The sequence below is a fragment of the Vipera ursinii genome, assembly GCF_947247035.1.
Source record: "Vipera ursinii genome assembly, chromosome: 9".
Lineage (NCBI taxonomy): Eukaryota > Metazoa > Chordata > Lepidosauria > Squamata > Viperidae > Vipera > Vipera ursinii.
In genome coordinates, this window is record NC_139523.1 from 23,811,227 (window position 1) to 23,831,427 (window position 20,201).

A 20,201-nucleotide genomic window follows, 5' to 3' on the forward strand; every position below is an offset into this window, starting at 1 on the left:
CGCTCCCTTTTTCTCTGCCTTCCTTTTGTGAAAGAGCACAGCGCTACACAACAATCCAAAAACAACAAGAAGGGAAAATATTACACAAAATAACCCATCCGCTTCTAAAGGGAGGGCCGTGACCAGGGACTGCGGTTAAAGCATCCGTCTAGGGGCGTTTTCTCTCCTTGGGTCCCATGCGCTTGACGGACAACTGACTCACATTTATGACGGTCGCAGTGACCTGGGTTCATGCAATCCCTTTTTGCGACCTTCTGACAAGCAAAGTCAATGGGGGAAAAGCCAGATTCACTTAACAAACACGGCAATAAAAATTGTCACACGGAACAAAGCTCACTTAACAAGTGTTTCACCTAACAACATAAATTTTGGGCTCAATTGTGGCCGTAACTTGCATATGCTCAGAGGCACAAGAATGTTTAACCTAAGCGATGCAACTTCCAGAAAAGAATCCTGCATTATTGAGAAACTCCAGGGGAAAAAAAAGGAAAGACGGTCTCTATTCTTCTATTAGGATGGGGGGGGGGTGGAACCCTCCCCCTCCCCCCCAAAAAAAGCTTTCCTGCCCTTCTCATCCGCAGAGCTGCGCAAGAGGCGCCAAACGTAACTCCAGAACTCTAACTCCCAGAGGCCTTTGCGACTCCGAGTCCCGAGCGGAGGAGAGGACGCGAGCCCATTGGGCGTCTAAGTACGGAAATGGGCGGTTCGAGGAGGGGCGCCTGCGCAGAGGGGGAACCAGGAAGTTCCGAGGAGTCACTGCTGCTGCTTCTGCTGCAAAGCGAGAGAGAGAGTGGAGCTGGCGGGCGATCGCGCTGCGTGGAAGGTAAGAGGCGGGGAGGGTCGCATGCATGGGAGGGTCAACGTAGAAGAAGAGGGAGGGGCTGCAGGAGACAGGGGAAATATTGATGGGGGGGTGGGGGTGGGGGTCGGGCTTAGGGTTGCCAACTTACCTGCCCCAGCCCTGCTCCTCTGCCCTTAAGCAGCAGCCCCAGGACGAAGCGCTGACAGCCGCCGAGGCTCCTGTGGGCAGAAAAGCGGATTGAAACCAAAGGGCGAAGGCTTCGTTTCTCCACGGCCAGATGGCTGCTGCTGGGAAAGGCACAGGAGCAGGGGCAACCTTCCTTGAGACAGGGATCCACCCTCCTCCTGCCTGGCCAGCTCCAGATCCCCTTGGGGCGGTGGAAAAGGTCTTCAGACTGAGTTTGGCAGAGCGGTTGGCAATTCCATGGGGGGGGAGGGAGGAGGTTAGAAAAGTTCTGAACTGCTGATTTTGCACAGACACCCCCCCCCCCCCCACCTCCAGTCCTGGCATCGCAACTTTCTGGCTGGAGCTTGCCGTAACTCAAGGACCATAAGCCACCGCCCGTGAAGAGCAGCATCGTGTTTTATGATCCGGCTTGTCATCTCGGTCTGGGCATCGCTGCTGTGTCTGGGGAGAACCCAAAGTTTAGCAGCTGTGCTTTTGGGGTTGGGAGCCCCACTAACACCTGTGGCCCGCGGTTTTGGCTCCCCCTGTTAAGTGGAGGTGTAATCCCAGGAGCTGATTTTCAAGATCTTGAAGTAGATGGTCTGCCCCATATGCTTGTTCCTGACCCAGACCTGGCAGAGGATTAATAGAAGGAGTCTTCCCGTTTGGGGGCAGGGGTGTTCTGGACTGTGCCCCTTCCTCCTTCCAAGGGAGGAAAATAATTTGTCTATTCCCTCGTCTATCATCTATTATTTGTATTGTCTATCATCTCTCTCTCTCTATCCATCCATTCCTATCTGTCTCTCTGTCTTCATCTATCCATCCATTTCTATCTATCTCATCTATCCATCCATCACTCTCCTATCTATCTGTCTGTCTATCATCTATCTATCTATCTATCATCTATCTATCTATCTATCTATCTATCTATCTATCTATCTATCTATCTATCTGATCTTCTTCCTTTGATTGAGGACCACTATCCCTGCCACTAACATCCAGAGTGCCCTGATGGCTGATGAGATGCCCATCCCCCCCCGCCCGTCCCCGCCCCCGCCGCCTTAAGGAGAACCATCTCCCAGGCTCCTATGAAAGACAAAGAGGTCACCGTTGTCTCAAAAAACAAACAAAAAAATAATTTAGGTGTGCTTGCGAATGCCGTGCCTGGGAGCGCTGAGTTGCTGCCTGTGTCACTTTCACCTGGCTTGTGCAATCCGCCCCAATTTTACAGCCTTTCAGTGTGCTCTTATCTCTCACCATGTTCTGCGTTGGAGCGCTACCCAGGCTAATTATATGGTTGTGGATGTAAAGTTAATCATAAACATTGTGCTTGGCCAGAGGCCAGCCGCCACTGCGAAGAAGGGCCTGCCTTTTTAAAGAGCAGCAGCGCAGTGTTGCGTTGTTACCTGGGAGATTTTTGCAAAAGAGACTGGACAACCATTTGCCTGAAATGGCAGAGGGTTTCCTGCCTGAGTAGGGGGTTGGACTAGATGACCTCCGAGGTCCCTTCCAACTCTGTTATTCTGTTTTGAATACAGGCAATCCTTGACTTACAACGGTTCATTTAGCGACCGTTCAAAGCTTCCACGGCACTGAAAAAAGTGAATTATGACAATTTTTCATACCTGTGACCGTTGCAGGATCCCCATCATTCAGACGCTTGGCAGTTGGTTCACACTTACGACCGTTGCCGTGACCTTCTGACAAGCAAAATCAACGGGGAAGACAGATTCACTTAACAACCAGGTTACTAATTTAACAACTGCGGTGATTCACTCCACAAATGTGGCAAGAAAAGTCGTAAAAATGGGACAACATTCAGTTAACCAATGTCTCACTTACCGACAGAAATTTTGGGCTTGGTTGTCGAGGATTACCTGGAGTTGTGGGTCTGCTGGTCCCTTCTCAGTCTTGCAGCACCAAGGGCAGTGGGTGGGGGCTTTGTCCTTAATTGTCTATTATTTGTGAGAGCAGGCATTGACAAACCTGGACGGACTTTCTCGTGGGTCCAAGGTTGTGCAGAATCTGGATCAGGGGTAGGCAACCTTGGCTCTTTTAGGACTCGTGAACTTAAGCTGGCTTCCCCCCTCCCCTCCTGTTGAGTTTGCTTGTCAGAAGGTCGCAAAAGGGGATCACGTGACTCCAAGATCCTGTAATGGTCGTAAGTGTGAGTCAGTTGCCAAGCGTCCGAGTTTTGATCACGTAACCGCACGGATGCTGTAGAGGTCGTAAGTGTGGAAATAATTGTAAGTCGGTTTTTTTAAGTGCTGTTGTAACTTTGAATGGTCGCTAAGTGGAACTGTTGTAAGTCAAGGGCTACCTGTATAACAGATGTTTTCAGCACTTGTACCAGTCAAAGCTTTTGGGGTCAGTCTGTTTATTTAATTGATATGCCGTCCTGGACGAGGCTGTTGGTCTGTTTAAAACAGGCACATTTAAACATGTTTTTTGTTACTATTTTCCCAAATCACAAGAGAGTTGGACATGTTTGCACGGCCCATAGAGATAGGGAGATCCCACCCTCCAGATGTGGCCTTGGTGCCCAGCTGAAATTCAAAAGGGCAGCCCAGACAGGATCAACCCGTTGCAAATATTCCCTGGCACTGTTTAAAAGCGAATTCTTGGTGAGTCCAGGATCTCGGGTTAATTATTAAATAAAGTTAAAACGCGTGTGTCCAGCTCTTTTGGAAATCTTTAATCAGAATAGAGCTGGAAGGGACCTTGGAGGTCATCTAGTCCTACACCCTGCTTGAGCAGGAGACCGGCCTAGACCATCTCAATCAATCCAACAATCAGAATAAAAGCTGGAAGGGACCTTGGAGGTCTTCTAATCCAGCCCCCTGCTGAAGCAGGACACCCTATACCAGGGGTCTTCAAACTTGGCCCTTTTATGACTTGTGGACTTCAACTCCCAGAATTCCTCAGCCAGCCATGCTGGCTGAGGAATTCTGGGAGTTGAAGTCCACAAGTCATAAAAGGGCCAAGTTTGAAGACTCCTGCCCTATACAATTTGAGACAAGGGGCTGTCCGGTCTCTTCTTAAAAACCTCCGGTGAAGGAGCACTCACGACTTCTGGTGGCAAGCTGTTCCACTGATTAATTGTTCTATCAGGAAATTCCCCCTTAATTCCAGGTTGCTTCTCTCCTTGGTGCCTTTCCATATGTTGTTTCTTGCCTTGCCTTCTGGGGCTTTGGGAGTTGAAGTCCACGAGTCATAAAAGTCTCTGCCCCTGTGTTAGGGAGTGCCACCAGGATGGGTGCGTTGTGCTTGGAGGGAAGCAAAGCTACCTGGCATCAGGTGGGGGACGCAGCAGAGAGCTGATTCCCGATGGTTACAAGCAGTCCTCACCTTAATGGCCATCATTGGGGCCCGAATTTCCGTCACTAAGCAAGGCGAGTGAGTCACGCTTGATTTTTACAACCTGGTCTTCATTCCGTGTCTCTGGCCACCAAAATTCAACCAAGGGACTTTTTGCCAGGATTGTTCAGCGAATCACTGCAGTTGTTAAATGAGACCCACAAACCTGGGCCTTGAACCCTTTGCACACACACACACCCCAGAATTCCCAGCCAGAATAAAGCCGGGCTAAATGATTTTGAAGGATCCTTGTGGCTATAACTAACCTAGAACGAAGGAGAAACTTCCTAACAGTGAGGACAATTAACCAGTGGAACGACTTGCCTCCAGAAATTGTGGGTGCTTCATCGCTGGAGGTTTTTAAGAAGAAGAATGGGCAGCCACTTGTCTGAAATGGGGTAGGTTTTCCTGCTTGAGCAGCGGGGGTGGACTAGAAGACCTCCAAGGTCCCTTCCAACTTTGTTATTCTGTACAGGTAGTCCTCGCCTTACGAACCACAATTGAGCCCAAAAATGATGTCGCTAAGTGAGACATTTAAGTGAGCTATGCCCCCATTTTACGATTTGTTCTTGACACTGTTTTTGAAAGTGAATCATTGCAGTTGTCAAGTTGTAATAGCCCGGAAGTTGTGAAGTTGTCCCGGGATCGCAGGACACTGCGACTGTTGTAAATATGAGTCGGGCCGAGGGTCCAAATTTTGATGCCGTGTCCATGGGGAGGCTGCAAAGGTCGCAGGTCATCGCTCCCTGTTTTTCCCCAGTGACGCTGTAAGTAACATCCGTCACTAAGTGAACGGATGTAAGTCGAGGACTTTCTGTATTCTGCTGGTCACAGCTGGTCCTCTTGCAATGCATAGTGAGTCCTCGACTTTGGCCAGGTCGGATCCGAGAAAGTAAATTCGACTTTCAGGGTGAAAGGATGCTAAGAATTGCGTTACGCCCCTTCTTCCCCCCCCCCCTTCGTTCCTGGTTGCTGGTGGGAATTGCACCAGGATCCCTGGCTGGCTGCCAGGCAGGGGGGATTTAAAGGCAGGGGGGGGAGAAACCAGGGGAGGAGAGGCTAAAACTCTGCTGTCATCCATATATGGGCATGCCCCAAACTCGGCTTTCTGATTGGCCGCTCAGCCTCATGCATATGTCTGTCAACAAATGGCTGAACTTGCTGATGGTCTCTGTGTTTCTGTGTGTGTGTGTGTGTGTGCGTGCGCGCGTGTGTTTTGGGGGAGGAAGAGTTACAGTCTGTTGCATTAAAGGCCCCTATTGATTGCAAAGTGGGGGGGGAACCTGCCCTGGCCAGTGGAATGGGGTATCTGGCCCTTTAAGAGATCAGGTAGCGCGGGGTGTGTGTGTGTGTGTGTGTGTGGTAGGGGCTGATCCATTTGGTCAGCAGGAGGAGGAGGTTCCTAGGTTGGGAGCAATATTCCCACTTACACCCCCCCACACACACGCACTCATACACGCCCCCATTTTGGACCGTTCCCTCCCTCCCTCCTTGGCTTTGCAAAAAGGACCTGTGGATTTATTTATTATTATTATTATTATTTTTAAAAAAAGCAGAAAACAATATTTTTTTTGCAGGCTTCCGTGCAAGGATGTAGGGTTCAGCGAAGGCCCGCTGTAGCTCCTCCCCCTTCCCTCGGCTTTGGGGTACCAGGTAAGAAGGTGTGTGTGTGGGGGGGAGAACTTGTGGGGAAGGATGGTGCCATAGCTGGGAGGAGATGTTCAAGCCTGGAGGATGGGGTGGGGTGAAATTGTTGTTATGATTATTATAATTGAATGCTTTTTTGTGTTTGGCGGAGGGACAACCCGATGCCTTAGTTGGGAAAGCTTGCAGAGATGCTGGCGAAGGGCTGGTGATTGCATGGGGAGGGGGCGTCTCAAGGATGGCTTTGCGAGGGGGAGGGGTGTCCAGGACGGCTTTTGCCTTCTCCCCTCCTGCACAACAATCCGGCGGTGTCTTTGCACAGTCAACAAGTGCACGTGTGACTTTTCTCGGGGAAGGGGTCTCCATCACAATGGCAACACGACCCATGTGTCTGTGTGTGTGTGGGGTGGCATTCCAGCCTGCCCGTTCCCTCCATCCTCCCCCCACCCCCCAACAGGTCTTCAAGGGTAGATGGGGCCAATTTCCAAGGTGTCACCCACCTGCTGGGCCGCGCTCTGCTCTTTCTCCAAAGCATCCTTCGTTTTGAAGGGAGGTTCTACGTCGCAGGATCAGCTTGGGGGGGGGGCGGGCTGAGAAGGGGCCTCTTTTATACGTGGGGGTGTAACATGCACCATTCCACAGAGCCGTAGCCGTGAGGTCCTGGGTGATTTCTGAAGTTGGCGGTTTCCTTGCAGACGTTTCCTGAGCTGGCTAGGTAACTTCATCAGCGCTCTGGAAGGGAGAGGGGTTTGCAGGCTGGCGGTGGGGGTGATAGAGGAGAACCACGACAACAACAACTCTGGCGTCCTCGGTGCTCTCAGAGCTTGGCGTTTTCCTTGCAGACGTTTCATAACCCAACTAGGTAGCAACATCAGCGCTACAGCTTGGCAGTGAAGCAGCTGCAAAAAAACAAAACAAAAAAACAACCCAACCCACCAAGCATTAAGGAGGGTTCAATCCTGCCTGGAATTCATTTCCTAAAATTTCCAGCCAGTACGCTTTTACCACGCATGTTATTTAGTCCCAGAATTCCCCATCCAACATGCATGAAAGGATGCATGAGACTCATCTCTCAGAAGTCCCCGGCCAATATGCTGGAGAATTCTGGGATTCGCTGCCTACATTCCGTAAGGTTGCAAAGGTGGAGAAACTGTCTTACAACCGCCCTTTAAGATAGGCCAATAGGCTACCGTTTTGTTACTGATGGGAATCAGCCTGGCTGGCTTAGGAATTCTGGGAGTTGAAGTCCACAGGCCCTAAAGATGCCGTGGTTGCTGACCCCTGCTCTGCTCTCAGCTCTGATGTTCCTCTGGGATGGGTGGCATCATGTCAGCCGTCTGCTGCCGCGGGGGCCACCCACCTAGTCCTTTGCTTGCGCCTGGCATCTGTAACCTTGGCATGCTTCCTTTTCCTTTGAAGCTGTAGGAGTAAATTATGCAGAGCGTACCAAGCTTGGGCTGGCTGCTGGGAAACAGGCAGTGGGGGTGGAAAAGCTGTGTGGCCCCTTCTCAAGCTTGGACAATTAATTGTTGGATTCTTTCACAAATTTATAGGGCTGCCCATCTACCCAGAGGAACAAGAAGGAAAGCATAGTGCAATGACCGGGAAGTCGTTAAAATAACAAAACAAAAAATCTGAAAAGGTTGAGGCTCCAGTAAAAAGGCCATCCATAAATCGAAGTCACTGAGTCCTCACTGCATTCCTTAAGATGGGCGTAAGGCAAGGACAGTGAAAGACACTAGAACTTGTGCAGGATTGGACAGCTCCAGGCCCTCTCTGGACCCCGTTGCAATGTTTTTCTTTTGTCCTGGCACCATGAGGACTAGCTGCAGGTATCCACGGATTGTAAACATTCGTTTCGTGTCCATTCGAAGCTGCAACGGCACAGAAAAAAGGGACTTAGGACCGTTTCCCCCCACTTACGACCGTTGCAGCCTCCCCCCCCATGGTCACATGATCAAAATGCAGAGGCTTGGCAACTGTCTTGTATTTATGACGGTTGCCGTGTCCCGGGGTCATGTGATCCCCTTTTGTGACCTGGCAAGTAAATTGACTTCACAACCGAGTGACTAAACAGCTGCCGGGATTCATTTAACAACTGTGGCAAGAAAAGTCATAGAATGGGGCAAAACTCACTCCATTGTCTTGCTTAGCAGTGTAAATTTTGGGCTCAATTGTGGTCGTACGTTGAGGACAACCTCCAGTGATTCCCCCCCCCCCCGGAAATGGAAAAGAAATTCTGAGGTAGCAGAATGTTGCATGCCAGCCGGTCAGCAGTCTTAAATCTGCTGCCATTTCCACACCTGATGGACGTCTGTTTGGTTCGCTTTCCCGCAGGTCACTCCAAGGCCCTGGGAAGATCCTGCGGAACAGCTGATCATGCGCTAGAGGGGAGGACCGTCCTTCCCCCTCCTCTTGGCCATGAGAGCGTGATGGATCACAACGCCTTCTCCCACATCCAGCTGTGGTGTCCCCGCCCGTTTGGAACGTACTCCGAGAACAAGCCGTGCCGTGGCAACCAGGCGAAGAAAAGTTTTGGGGACTTTGCCTGCAAAGCCAAAGAGGAGGAGGGGGACAGCGGGGAGCTCTCTTCAGAGAACACCCCCCCAGCTCCGCCTCCACCGCCGCCTCCCCCAGCGGCCTCCTCCAATCCCGGCCAGGTGGAGGAGGGCCGAGTCCTCTTGGACACCTGGTACGTGATCAAGCCAGGAAACACCAAGGAGAAGATTGCATTCTTCGTGGCCCACCAGTGCAGCAGCGGCAACCGGGCCAGCGCCATGAAGGTCAAAGGAAACTGGGGGAGCGACAGCTCCAAGGCGAAGCGCCGGCGGAGGTCGCACGATCCCACCCGGAGTAAAGGCTGCCCGATCAAACCCAAGGACAGTGGCAGCACCGTCAGCAAGGAAGCCGAGGATGTTTGCCTTTGGCCCGAGTCCCACACTGACCCTGCCGGCGGGGACACCACCGACCTGCTGTCGGTGGCAGAGATGGTGGCCTTGGTGGAGCAGCGGACGGCGCGGGCAGAGCAGAATGTCTCCAGACCAAGTGCCCCGCCGTCTCCGATGATTTTTGTATCCACGGAGCAAGAGGAGAATGGGGAGAAGAAACCACCAACCTCTGGAGGAAGCTCGGACTGCAGCCGCGTGGCTGAGGCCATTGCCCACTTTGAATCGCGGGAGCGCAGCGTCGTGTGTCAGAACGGCCTCCGCCGGGAGTCCTCCGAGTGCGTGGCCAACTCTCAACATAGCCCTGGCGAAGTGCGCATTGCCTTCCGTATTTCCAGCAGCCGAGACCCCCGTTCGCCCTCAGAGAGCGGCTCCGTTCCCAGGCCCAACTGCATGTTCATGAGCTGCGGAGGGTCGCCCACTGGCACCACGGCCCGGTCCAAAGATAAGATCACCTGTGACCTCTATCAGCTGATCAGCCCCTCTCGGGATACCCTTCCCAACAATGTGGATTTCCTGTTGGCGAGTGCCTCCCCCAAGGGGGGTGAAGGATCCGGCCGCGAGCCTGCAGACATGGAGATGTCCTACCGCGAAACCCAGAATGCCTCCAGCAAACTGGATGCTATCCCCGAAGACGTCCGGGCTCCTGCCGAAAAGATGGGAGGCTCCCCTGCCACTGCAGCCAGAGACTGTGTGTCCGGCTTCCATGTGGACGTGGTGGTTACGGGCGTCGTGGACCAGTGTGTCTTCTTTGGCAAGGACAGTACCAAGAACATGAAGGAAGAGACCGTTTGCTTGACGGTGGGCTCGCCAACCCAAGAAGGGTTGTGCGCCTCTTGCGATGACCCTCCGCCAGGACAGCTCTTTTTCCTCCACACTCAGACGCCGCGGCAGGAAGACAGCCGAGACACGGACAGCGCGTTCCTGGACTCGTCCAGCGGCGGTGAGGGTGGGCTGGAGAGGGCCGACGGGTCTGGCCTGGAGCCTGCTGTCTCCGACACCTCCTTGTGTCGCCTGTATCGCCACGTCTCGCACGACTTCTTAGAGATCCGTTTCAAGATCCAGAGGTTGCTGGAGCCTCGCCAGTACATGCTCTTGCTCCCCGATCACATCATGGTGAAGATCTTCAGTTACCTGCCCACCCAGGCACTGGCGGCCTTAAAATGCTCCTGCCACTACTTCAAGTCCATCATCGAGACCTTCGGCGTGCAGGCCACGGACTCCAAGTGGAACCGGGACCCTTTGTATCGCGACGACCCCTGCAAGCAGTGCAAGAGACATTACGAGAAGGGCGACGTCTCCCTCTGCCGGTGGCACCCCAAACCTTACCATCACGACTTGCCTTACGGACGCTCCTACTGGATGTGCTGCCGCAGAACGGACAAAGACACCCCGGGCTGCCGTGTGGGACTGCACGACAACAACTGGGTGCAGCCGTGCGATATGCTGAGAGAAAGGGCAGCCCGGAGGGAGGACGGGAGGTGAGGGCCTTCGGGGTGGAGGGGAAGTGGAAAGACCCCCACCCTCCCCTCATCCTTTTCCCTCCTGTCTTAAAATTCTCCATGCGTGTGCGAGAGACTGGGATGTGTGTTTTACAACAGCCCTGGGGTGTGTGTTGTGTGCGTGTGTGCGTGTCTTTTAAAGAATTGCTTGATCCCCTTGGCTCCTGTCCGCCTGCTCCAAATGAGCTGCAGAAGGAAATTGAAGAAAGGGGTGGGGGGGAAACCCCATGTATTTAAAATATATATATATATATATATGTACAAAGAGTCACAAGGCCCCTTTTAAAAAATATGTAGCATTGATGAATGGGAGGGGCATGTGTCAGCCAGTCACTGCAGCTAACCAGATTTGGGGAGATTGTCCCAATGGGCTCCTTTATCCTGTAAAACTGGGGTGTCCAAGCTTGGCGACTTGAAGACTTATGGACTTCAAGTCCTCCAGCCCAACATGGGGAATTCTGGGAGCTGAAGTCCACAAGTCTTAAAGTTGCCAAGGTTGAGGACCCTTGGCCTAGATTGAAAAAACTGGACCAGGTGCCTCTGCTCTCACCCTTGCAAGCCCCCTCCCTTAAATCAAAGACCCCTTCCCTTCTACAGCAATGCTCTGTGGTCCTCGGCTTTTTTCCCCCTATATATTTTTCTCTGTTTATCCGGCTCTTGGAGGCTAAAACTATTTATCCAGCTAACACCAAGTCCACTCAGCAACGTTTCTTCCTTCCTTGAATTGTGATCCGGTTGGCTTGGGGGGGACTAGCAAGGAAAGGGGTCTTCCAAACTCAACCACTTCCTCGCCAACTGTAGGGAGAAAAAAGGCTGGCCAAATGTTTTCGCTGGAAAATGCTCGACTGGCCTGAAAGCCAACTGGTGTGGTTGGGCAGCTTAACAACCTGTGCTTGGTAATCAAGTCCTGGGATTGTCTTCTGTTCTTGGCTAACAATCCTGTAGATTCAGGGACATATAACCTCGTGATTTTCCTTCATTGGCCTCTTGTGTGGAGTTCTTCACAACCTGGTGTAAGCTAGTAGCAGTGGAGGAACCCAAAGGTCTAGAACGGGGGTCTTCAAACTTGGCAACTTTAAGACTTCTTGACTTGGCTGGCTGAGGAATTCTGGGAGTTGAAGTCCACAAGTCTTAACGTTGCCAAGTTTGAAGATCCTTGGTCTAGATTAATTACTGCTCAATTGGCCTCCCCCATCCTGGGGTCTGCCTTCCTTCCTTCCTTCCTTCCTTCCTTCCTTCCTTCCTTCCTTCCTTCCTTCCTTCCTTCCTTCTTTCCTTCCTGTTTCTTCACTTTCAGCAGCTCACTGTATTGTCTTAGGATTTGCTCCAGATCTAAAGGGTCTGGGTTACCATGAGTTCTTGATCATGAGATGACTCAATGGCGGTTGGGTTGCTTCTTGGTGGCCATCCTAAGGGCTACTCCCTAATTCAGCTTTTTTGAGACCCTCCAAATTTTGTAGAACCTCCAGTTTTTCCCAGTTGGCCATCTTCACGGGCAAGGAAAGGTCTGGGGATGGTGGGAAGGCAGGTTCTACACCATAGGAGGACCCGACTGACCACTGCATAACCTGGTTGATACTTGGTTGGGAGACCAGAGAGAAGCCCAAGAGCTATGGGTTAGACTGGAAAGTCCAAAGGCCACCTTAGAAGACAGCGGCACACCTTTGCCATCTTTGTTCTTTAGTAGCCTTCTCATCCAAAGCCCAAGTTGAGTTGACCTTCACATCAAGAGATCTAAATTATGATTCCAACTTTTATAGGTCCACTCACCAGCTACCTCTTCCACACTATTCTACGCCTTGCCTCCTAGAATAATTCTTTACCTCAGGAATTTTTTACCCACACCTAGGATGCTACCCCTACTAGGGTCTAATTTGACCCACCACTTCTCTCCTTCAGGCATGGAGGAAGAGGATGGCCAGCTGAGTGGGCCATCTTGGGCAGGGCAGAAAAAAACCCTGGAGATTGATATTGAAGGCACAGTGTTTTGGGGTGAAAAGGGTTGTTTCTCAGCCTTAGCCATTTTAAGATGTGTGGACTTCAACTCCTAGAAATCCCCAGCCAACATGGCTGCCTGGGGAATTCTGGGAGTTGATATCCACACATCTTAAAGTTGCCATAATGTTCCACTTGAATATAATTTCCCTTCCCTCCTTTTCTTCACCCCCAACCCTAGTTGCTTCTCTCTTATTTAACATGGGCAGAGTGGGTGATGCTCACGCTAAAACAATTTTGCTTCTGTGCATTTTCACTCGTAAGAATTTTTACAAGCCATGTTCTTGTGATCCGGTCTGTTTTGCTCCCAATCTCAGCCCTTTCCTTTCTTCTCTGCACCGGAATTCTCACAACTTGGCTGTCCACCTGTCCACCCTCCAATATTTTGTAATTTCTAACTATTTTATCTTTTCTCCAGCTCCCTTATCCCTAAACAACAGGATTCGCGTTGTTTCCCTTTGGATCAGATGTTCATTTGCAGTGATTTGAGGCCAACCTGCTGCTTCCTTGACGCTGGCCGATTGGTACTGCTCAGGGGTGGGAGGTGGGGTGTGTATGTGTGTCAGAGCAGGACACTTTTGCTACTCTTCACACTGGTATTTATAAGCCTGTTTGTCTGTGTACATGTGTGGCATTTTCAAAATGAATGTCAAGTGGAGGAGAAAAAAAATAAAAACAGGAAAGAAACAAAGTAAGACTTGCTTTCTCATTTCTGGAGGAATAACAGGATAACAGAGTTGCGAGGGGCCTTGGAGGTCATCTAGTCCAACCCTCTGGTCAGGCAGGAAACCCTATACCATTTCAGACAGATGGCTGTCCAGTCTCTTCTTGAAAACCTCCAGGGATGGAAGAGCCACATGATTGAGTTCAGACAACCCATCTGCATAAAGCAAGGTTTGCATTTTGCATGAACGTGTCTTGTGAGAACCTGGAAAAGCATTCAAGATAACACAGATCATACCAGAGGTTGCACTTAAGGCAAGCAACCTCCAATTTAAGACCCAGAAAATCCATAGTTGCAGAAGCTGGATTGCAACATAAGTTAACTATTGCCACTGTTTAGGTTATAATTGTGGATGCAATATATGGGGAGGGGGGGGAGGAAATTGTGTCCCTTCCATGTTTACACAACACAGGTCTTACGTAACTCGGGGACTGGTATTCTTCACTCTTTGTTTCCCCAAAAAAGATTTTGTAGCAGAGAGAGAAAAAGCATTTAGCTGCAACCAGTCATTGCCGAAGGCAGATAAATCTTCATTTTGTTTGTAATTGGAGGATTCTGAAAACTTTTCTCTGCCTGACTGGAATTCAAATAGTTGTCATCTCTTTTTAAAGTATGATGATGATGATGCTTGATACGGCATTTTTATCCATCTTTCCCCCCCTCCCTCCCTCCCTCCCTTCCCGCTTCCTTCCGGAGCGATGGGACCTGTAGTCCCAGTGCTTTTTTCGTAAAAGAAAAAGGTGCCGGAACTCACACATGTCATACAACCCACCTTGCCTACCCCAGCGTTTCGCAACCTTAGGAACTTGAAGATGCGTGGACTTCAACTCCCACGCTGGCTGGGGAATTCTGGGAGATGAAGTCCAGCCTTCTAAACATTGCCAAGGTTGGGAAACTCTGCTCTAGTGCAGCGTTTCCCAACCTTAGGAACTTGAAGATGCGTGGACTTCAACTCCCAGAATTCCCCAGCCAGCATAGCTGGCTGGGGAATTCTGGGAGTTGAAGTCCACGCATCTTCAAGTTCCTAAGGTTGGGAAACGCTGGCCTACCCTACAAGCTTCCATCCCAAAAAGGTGCCGGAACTCCGTTCCGCGCCTTCTACGACAAAAAAAAGCCCCGGGGAGTCCTCTCCAGAAAGAGCAAAGTCCGAATCGGCCGTGGCTCTGCCCACGTGTCCTTCCCCAGGAAGGGGGCGGTCTCCAGAGGCACGCCCCTTTCCTCCGCCGCCCGGGATTGGGCGAGCGGGGGGGGCGCGGCCAGGGGAGGGGCTCCGGGCCGGCTGAGTGGGCGGGGCTCCGGCCATGCGGAGAGGGGCGCGCAGGAGCCGGGCGGCGGCGGCGGAGCCGGGGACTCTCCCCGCGGACCCCCGGCGGCGCCCGATCCGGCGCTGGGCGCTCCCGCTGGGCTTGGCGGCGGGCTGCGCGCTGGCGCTCTGCCTCCTCTGGAGCGGGCAGCCGCGGGCCGGGCAGGCAGCGGAGCCGGGCAGCCAGGTAGGCCGGGGCGAGCCGAGGGGGTCCCGGCCCAGCTGAAGGCCCCTCCGGCCACTTCGCCCTTCCCCACCCGCCTCCTGGCATCCGGCAGTGCCCGGGGAACCACGTCACCCAGAAGGCGCAGCCAGCGTGCCGGGGTTTGCGGTGCCAGGTTGAGGAAGGCCGGCTCCCGGTCTGCACGCACGGAGAAAACGGAATGGCAAGCCGGGATCTGATCTCAGCTGGGGGGGGGGGTCCAGGATGCCGGGTTGGGCAGCCCCCCAGGAGAGCGACCCTGGGCGGCGGGGAAGAACCCAGCCGAGCGGCGGTCGGTGGGCTTCGCTTCCCCGCTTTGCCAAGGACAAGCCCCCCCCCCCCGTTAAGATTCAGAGCCCCGTTTCTCAGCTGCCCAGGAAGCTGGAAGACCGACCCTAGTTAGAAGAGCTGGGAGACCCCCCCATCGGGGCCAGAGTGAGGCCAACCGATGCCTTAAAGCACAACCCAAGGACGGTGCCCGCCCCCCACCCCCACCACCCCAGGCCCTGCCATGGCTTGGCCAACAAGACCTCAAGGTGCAAACTTTTCAACTTTTAGCCCTTCGGGGTACCAAAGAAAATGCAGGCGGGGCATTTCCGACAATGCAGATGAAAGTCAAACAGGGTTGGGACCAAGGACCCTTGCTGGGGGGGGAGGGGGGAGATAAAAGTCAACCAAAGTCCAGTGGGGTAGTGAAAGTGGGATATCTTGAAAGTTCACTAGCATGCTGGCTGGGGAATTCTGGGAGTTGAAGTCCACCCGTCTGAAGATTGCCAAGGTTGCAAAAAGGCTGCTTTGGAGGAATAAAAATCCACACAGCTGCTTTGAAAGCCCCCCCACCCCCCAAAGCTATAAATAAAGACAAGCTGCTCTTCTTCTCACAGCTGATCCACAAACACCAAAGTTTGTCCAGCAGCCAGTTGAAATACCTGGCTGCCCAGCTGGATTTGCAACGCCTTTGGAAGACTTACCTGCAGCCTATGCTGGTGGAAAGGTATCCAGGCAGCCCTGGTAACATCCGAACCCGGCAGGTGAGTTTGGGTCCCCCGGCTGTGTGAAACTTCGCGGCTGGATTCCATCCTTGAAATGTTGTTGCGCGCATACGGCTTTTGCTAGCTCCTGAAAGACACATTTTACAGTATTTTACAGCATTTACAACTAGTCTTTGTCTTAACAACTGTTTGTTTAGTGACTGCTCAAAGTTACAACAGCACTGAAAAAAGTGACAGGACCGTTTTTCACACTTACAACAGTTGCAGCATCAGGGGGGGAGGGGCAGGGGTCATGTGATCCCTTAGCAACTGTCTTGCTTATCAGAGTAAGTGTTGGGCTCAATTGTGGTCGTAATTCGAGGATGACTTGTACTGTCGTACCCAGAGAGGACTGGAAACCTGCGCAAGCGATTTAGCTGGTGCTCATGCTTTTTTCCCCCCGATTTCTCTCGAGTTCATCGTGGAACGGCTAAAAGCGCTGGAGGCTTCTTGGCAGGTGGATCTGGATGCTTTCGAGGACCGGACCCCACACGGCACGGTCAGCTTTGCCAACGTGGTGGCCACGCTTGACCCCTTGGCCACCTGGCGCCTGGTCTTTGCCTGCCACTACGACTCCAAATATTTTCCCCGAGACAAGCACGGACGGGCCTTCGTGGGGGCCACCGATTCGGCCGTGCCCTGTGCCATCCTGCTGGAGCTGGTGACCGCGCTGGACAGCCGGCTTCTGAAGGCCAAAGAGCAGGTGAGGCGGTCAAGGGGCAAGCTGGGAACAACAGTGTCCGTTCGCTTCTTCCTCAGGGAGGGGAGGAGGGAGTAAAGACTAAGGGTTAGAGCTGGCAGAGTGCCGTTGTCATCCTTCCCATCTGTTTGGGTGGGACACTTTTCAAGGCAGAAATATTTTTCCAAAGAGATCATGGTTCCCTCTGGCTTCCCTAACCTGCAAAGGCTTATTTTAAATTCGCACGTAAAAAAGGAAGTTTTGAATTGTGCAAGAGAAAATCGGCAAAACGAACGAACTGCAATTCCCTGAGAAAACTGCAGGCAAATACTTTCCACTGATAGCAGTAATAGAAGAGATGGATTTGGATGAATTCCCAGCCTTGGCAACTTTGAAGACCTTCCTTTGGACTTCCAACTCCCAGAATTCCTCAGCCAATATGGGGGAAACAGCATGGCTGGCTGGGGAATTCTGGGAGTTGAAGTCCACAGATCTTCCAAGTTGCCACGGTTGAGACGCTGGCTTACGTGGCTGGGGTCTTCCCTTCCCGTTATCCCTTTGGCGACTTTTGCAGCCACAACACACAAGCTCACCCACCTCCTTTGTGGTTTCAGGCTTCGAAAATAACGCTGCAGCTGCTCTTTTTTGACGGGGAGGAGGCTTTCCGCGAGTGGAGTGAGACAGATTCCCTCTATGGGGCCCGTCACCTAGCTGAGCACATGGGCCGGACCCCCCATCGCCAGGGCATCACGCAGCTCCAGGCGATAGTGAGTCTCTCTCTGGGAGCGGGAACTTCTGACGTAAGCCACGATGATGTCACCAGGCAGGGGAACTCTTTTGTCACCTGTGTGGGATGACATCATCACGCAGGGGACACCTTTGGGGCTTCCACCGGTTCCCTCTAGTCTGGTTGGCACGCTGCCTGGGGAATTCTGGGAGCGGAAGTCCACCCATCTTAAAGTTGCCAAGGTTGAGAAACGCTGCTAAAGAAGATCAAACTCTTCTTTCTTTCTTGCAGTCTCTCTTCGTTTTGCTGGATCTGCTGGGCGCCCCTCGGCCCTCCTTTCAAAGCCACTTCCTGGCAACCTCTGGTTGGTTCAAGAGGCTTATTAGCATCGGTAAGATCCAGAAGCCAAATCAGCAGACGTTTGCCAGGCTGGGAGGCAGCATCGGCGGAGGGGGAGAACGGAATTCACAAGGGAGAACAGCAGGAACTCAACAATTCATCTACCGACTTACAAGCATTCGTTTAGCCACCGTTTGAAACGTAAACCGCACTGGGGGGGGGAAACGAAATTAAAACCACACTGAAAAAAGCTACTCACAAACCGGTGCTCGCACTTTAGAACCGTCGCAGCACCCACACACAGCCATGTGACCCAAATTTGGGTGCTTGGCAACTGGTGTGTGTATTTACAACAGCTGCAGGATCCTGGGGTCAAGTGATCGTCATTTGGGACCATCCCCAAGCAGCTTCCGACGAGCAATGGCGGGGGGGGCAGGGGGGGGAAAGCCAGACTGGCTTAACAACCAGGCGGTTTGTGGCAAAAAATTGTGCAGGACTCAACTAAAAACTCCCTTGCTTAGGAATTGAAAATTTTGGTTCTAGTTGTGATTGTTAAATTGAGGACAAGCTGTACTGAAATTGGCAGGAATGCAATCCTGGCTATATGGCCAGAATACCCTCTATCGACAAGCAGACACGGGGGGCTGGGATACACCCCCCCACCTAATCTCTGCCTTGCATTCTGTAGAAAAACGGATGCACCATCTTGGACTGCTCCATTCCCATTCCCAGGAACAGCTGTATTTCCACAGAGACACCCCCTACGGCTCTGTCGAAGATGACCACGCGCCCTTCCTCAGGAAAGGTACGTAACACCCTCCCACACACACACACACCCCTTTGACACCCCTGTTCCAAAACCCGGCCTCGTTCTCTCGTCCCAACAAGGTCCTCCTTTGGTAATAAATTTTTATTTTATTCAAACCGTTCAAAAACAAAATCCAAAGGGGAAAAAAATTGCAAAGGTAAAAGAAAACTAGACAAAAACATTACAGGTTAGTCCTCGACTTACAAGGTGGCCAAAGTCACAACAGCACTGGAAAAAGGGACTTATGACCATTTTTCAGTTAACTACCTTTGCAGCATCCCCATGTGATCACGTGATCAAAATTCAGCCACTTGACAACTAATATATTTATGACGGTCACAGTGTCCCGGGGGGGGGGGAAGGGGTGTCGTGTGATCCCCTTTTGTGTCCTCCTGACAAGCAAAGTCATTGGGGCAAGCCAGATTCACTAAGCAACCGGGTTACTAACTTATCAGCTGCGGTGATTCACTTAGCAACTGTGGCAAGATCGTAACATGGGGTGAAACTCACTTAACAAATGTCTCACTTAACAACAGAAATTTTGGGCTCAGGTGTGGCCGTAAGTCAAGGACTACCTGTACAAAGAAAAAAAGATGTGGATCGAAAGGGCAAAAAACCAAAAAAAAACAAACACATTTTACCCTACTAGGTCAACACGGAAGAAATATATTCCAACGAAGCTAGAAGCGACTTTCTTAAAAATCAAGCTTATGCATGGAATGGAAGGCAGCTGTGGGCTAAGGTGTGTGTTTGTGTGTCTTTGTGACAGGTGTCCCCGTCCTCCATCTCATTGCCACCCCCTTCCCCAGGGTCTGGCACACCCTGGAGGACACAGAGGAGAACCTGGACCGCCCCACTGTTGAGAACTTGAGCAAGATCCTGGCTGTGTTCCTGGCGGAATACCTGTGGCTCTAGGGCGGATGCTGGACGTGGACGTGGCTGGGATGAAAACAATGGAGTTGGCTTTTGGGAGATGACTGACGTGCTGTGGAAGATGGGGCAGGAGATGCACGGATTCTCCTTGGAACTCTGGAAGTTGGTCCACCACGAAGGCTGTGTGATGCACGGAGGGCTCCCGCTGGCGGGAACCGCCAGGCCAAAATGGTTGAGCGAGGAGATCAAGAATCGGCTTTCCTGCCACTTGAAAGGTCTGGGATGTCTTAAAAGAGCTGAGAAAGATTCGGACAAGGGTGGGCTTCTTTTGCCAAAAATTGGCCTTCTGCTTGCTCCAGATTTTCTCTTGAAACCAAGCACGGCTTAAAAGTAGTCGGTGGAAAGGCCCACCGCTTGATCCCTTGGAGTAGGGAAAGGGGGGGGGCAGCTAGGTCTCCTACCTCCCACCCCTTTTTCTTTCTTTGTTCTGAGAAAAGCAGAGCTTTTTTTAAAAAAAAAAGCAGGAATTTTTTTGAATCTCACAGGAAATCTCCGTGTGGTGCACACTCCCTTCTTTCAAAATGGAAAGAATCCTTGAATTTGCCGATTTAAACACGGAGGAGCCGGTGGTAATAGAACAAGATGCCATTTATGAGCAATTCCTATTGGAAGCGCCTTACAAGTAAAAAGCTAGCGCGTCAGGAAATTTTTGAACTTAAAGTCTATCGGTGTTCAGCCTTGACAACTTTTAAGACTGGTGGATTTCAACTCCTAGAATTTGTCAGCCAGCCATGCTGGCTGAGGAATTCTGGGAGTTGAAGTCCTCTTAAAAGTTACCAAGGTTTGCACGCCCGCCTTAGCCCTTTCCTTGCCATGCAAGCTTTCTGTCGTACTTACACACTTGTGTGTTTTTCCAAGCAACATTCCTCTTTTCGTGTGATCTGCTGTGGTATAACTTGTTTTTCCACTGTGGGACTTTTATTAACACACTCCTGCCTTCTTTCCAGCTGATTCCTGGGTTGATTTAAGCCCATCGGGGGTTTTTTGGTGGAAAAAACCCCCCTCTCCCAATAAAAGCTGTCTCTTTTGGGGTTTTTTTGTGAAT

General features: G+C 51.7%; 2 protein-coding genes across 2 annotated transcripts; both read left to right on the plus strand.

Moving 5' to 3' along the window:
* Positions 1-735: 735 nt before the first annotated feature.
* Positions 736-13,074, plus strand: FBXO46 (F-box protein 46). Its single transcript, XM_083369429.1, is given in 5 exon segments — positions 736-823; positions 5,902-5,977; positions 8,306-10,394; positions 12,829-12,832; positions 12,834-13,074. Coding segments are annotated over 3 exon segments (2,064 nt in total). The 5' UTR covers positions 736-823; positions 5,902-5,977; positions 8,306-8,400; the 3' UTR covers positions 12,900-13,074.
* Positions 13,075-14,428: 1,354 nt separating this feature from the next.
* QPCTL (glutaminyl-peptide cyclotransferase like) lies at positions 14,429-20,197 on the plus strand. Its single transcript, XM_083369708.1, has 7 exons — positions 14,429-14,624; positions 15,524-15,670; positions 16,086-16,373; positions 16,964-17,116; positions 17,368-17,467; positions 18,104-18,220; positions 18,993-20,197. Exons 1-7 carry the CDS (start codon positions 14,436-14,438, stop codon positions 19,136-19,138), a joined length of 1,140 nt encoding a protein of 379 aa, XP_083225834.1. The 5' UTR covers positions 14,429-14,435; the 3' UTR covers positions 19,139-20,197.
* The last annotated feature ends 4 nt before the right edge of the window (positions 20,198-20,201 follow it).

Excerpts from the sequence above, each read along its gene's own strand:
- QPCTL (XM_083369708.1), top strand. The coding sequence starts at position 14,436 with ATGCGGAGAGGGGCGCGCAGGAGCCGGGCGGCGGCGGCGGAGCCGGGG. Across the intron at positions 15,671-16,085 it reads GTAACATCCGAACCCGGCAG|TTCATCGTGGAACGGCTAAA; the intron begins GTGAGTTTGGGT and ends ATTTCTCTCGAG. Across the intron at positions 17,117-17,367 it reads TCACGCAGCTCCAGGCGATA|TCTCTCTTCGTTTTGCTGGA; the intron begins GTGAGTCTCTCT and ends TCTTTCTTGCAG.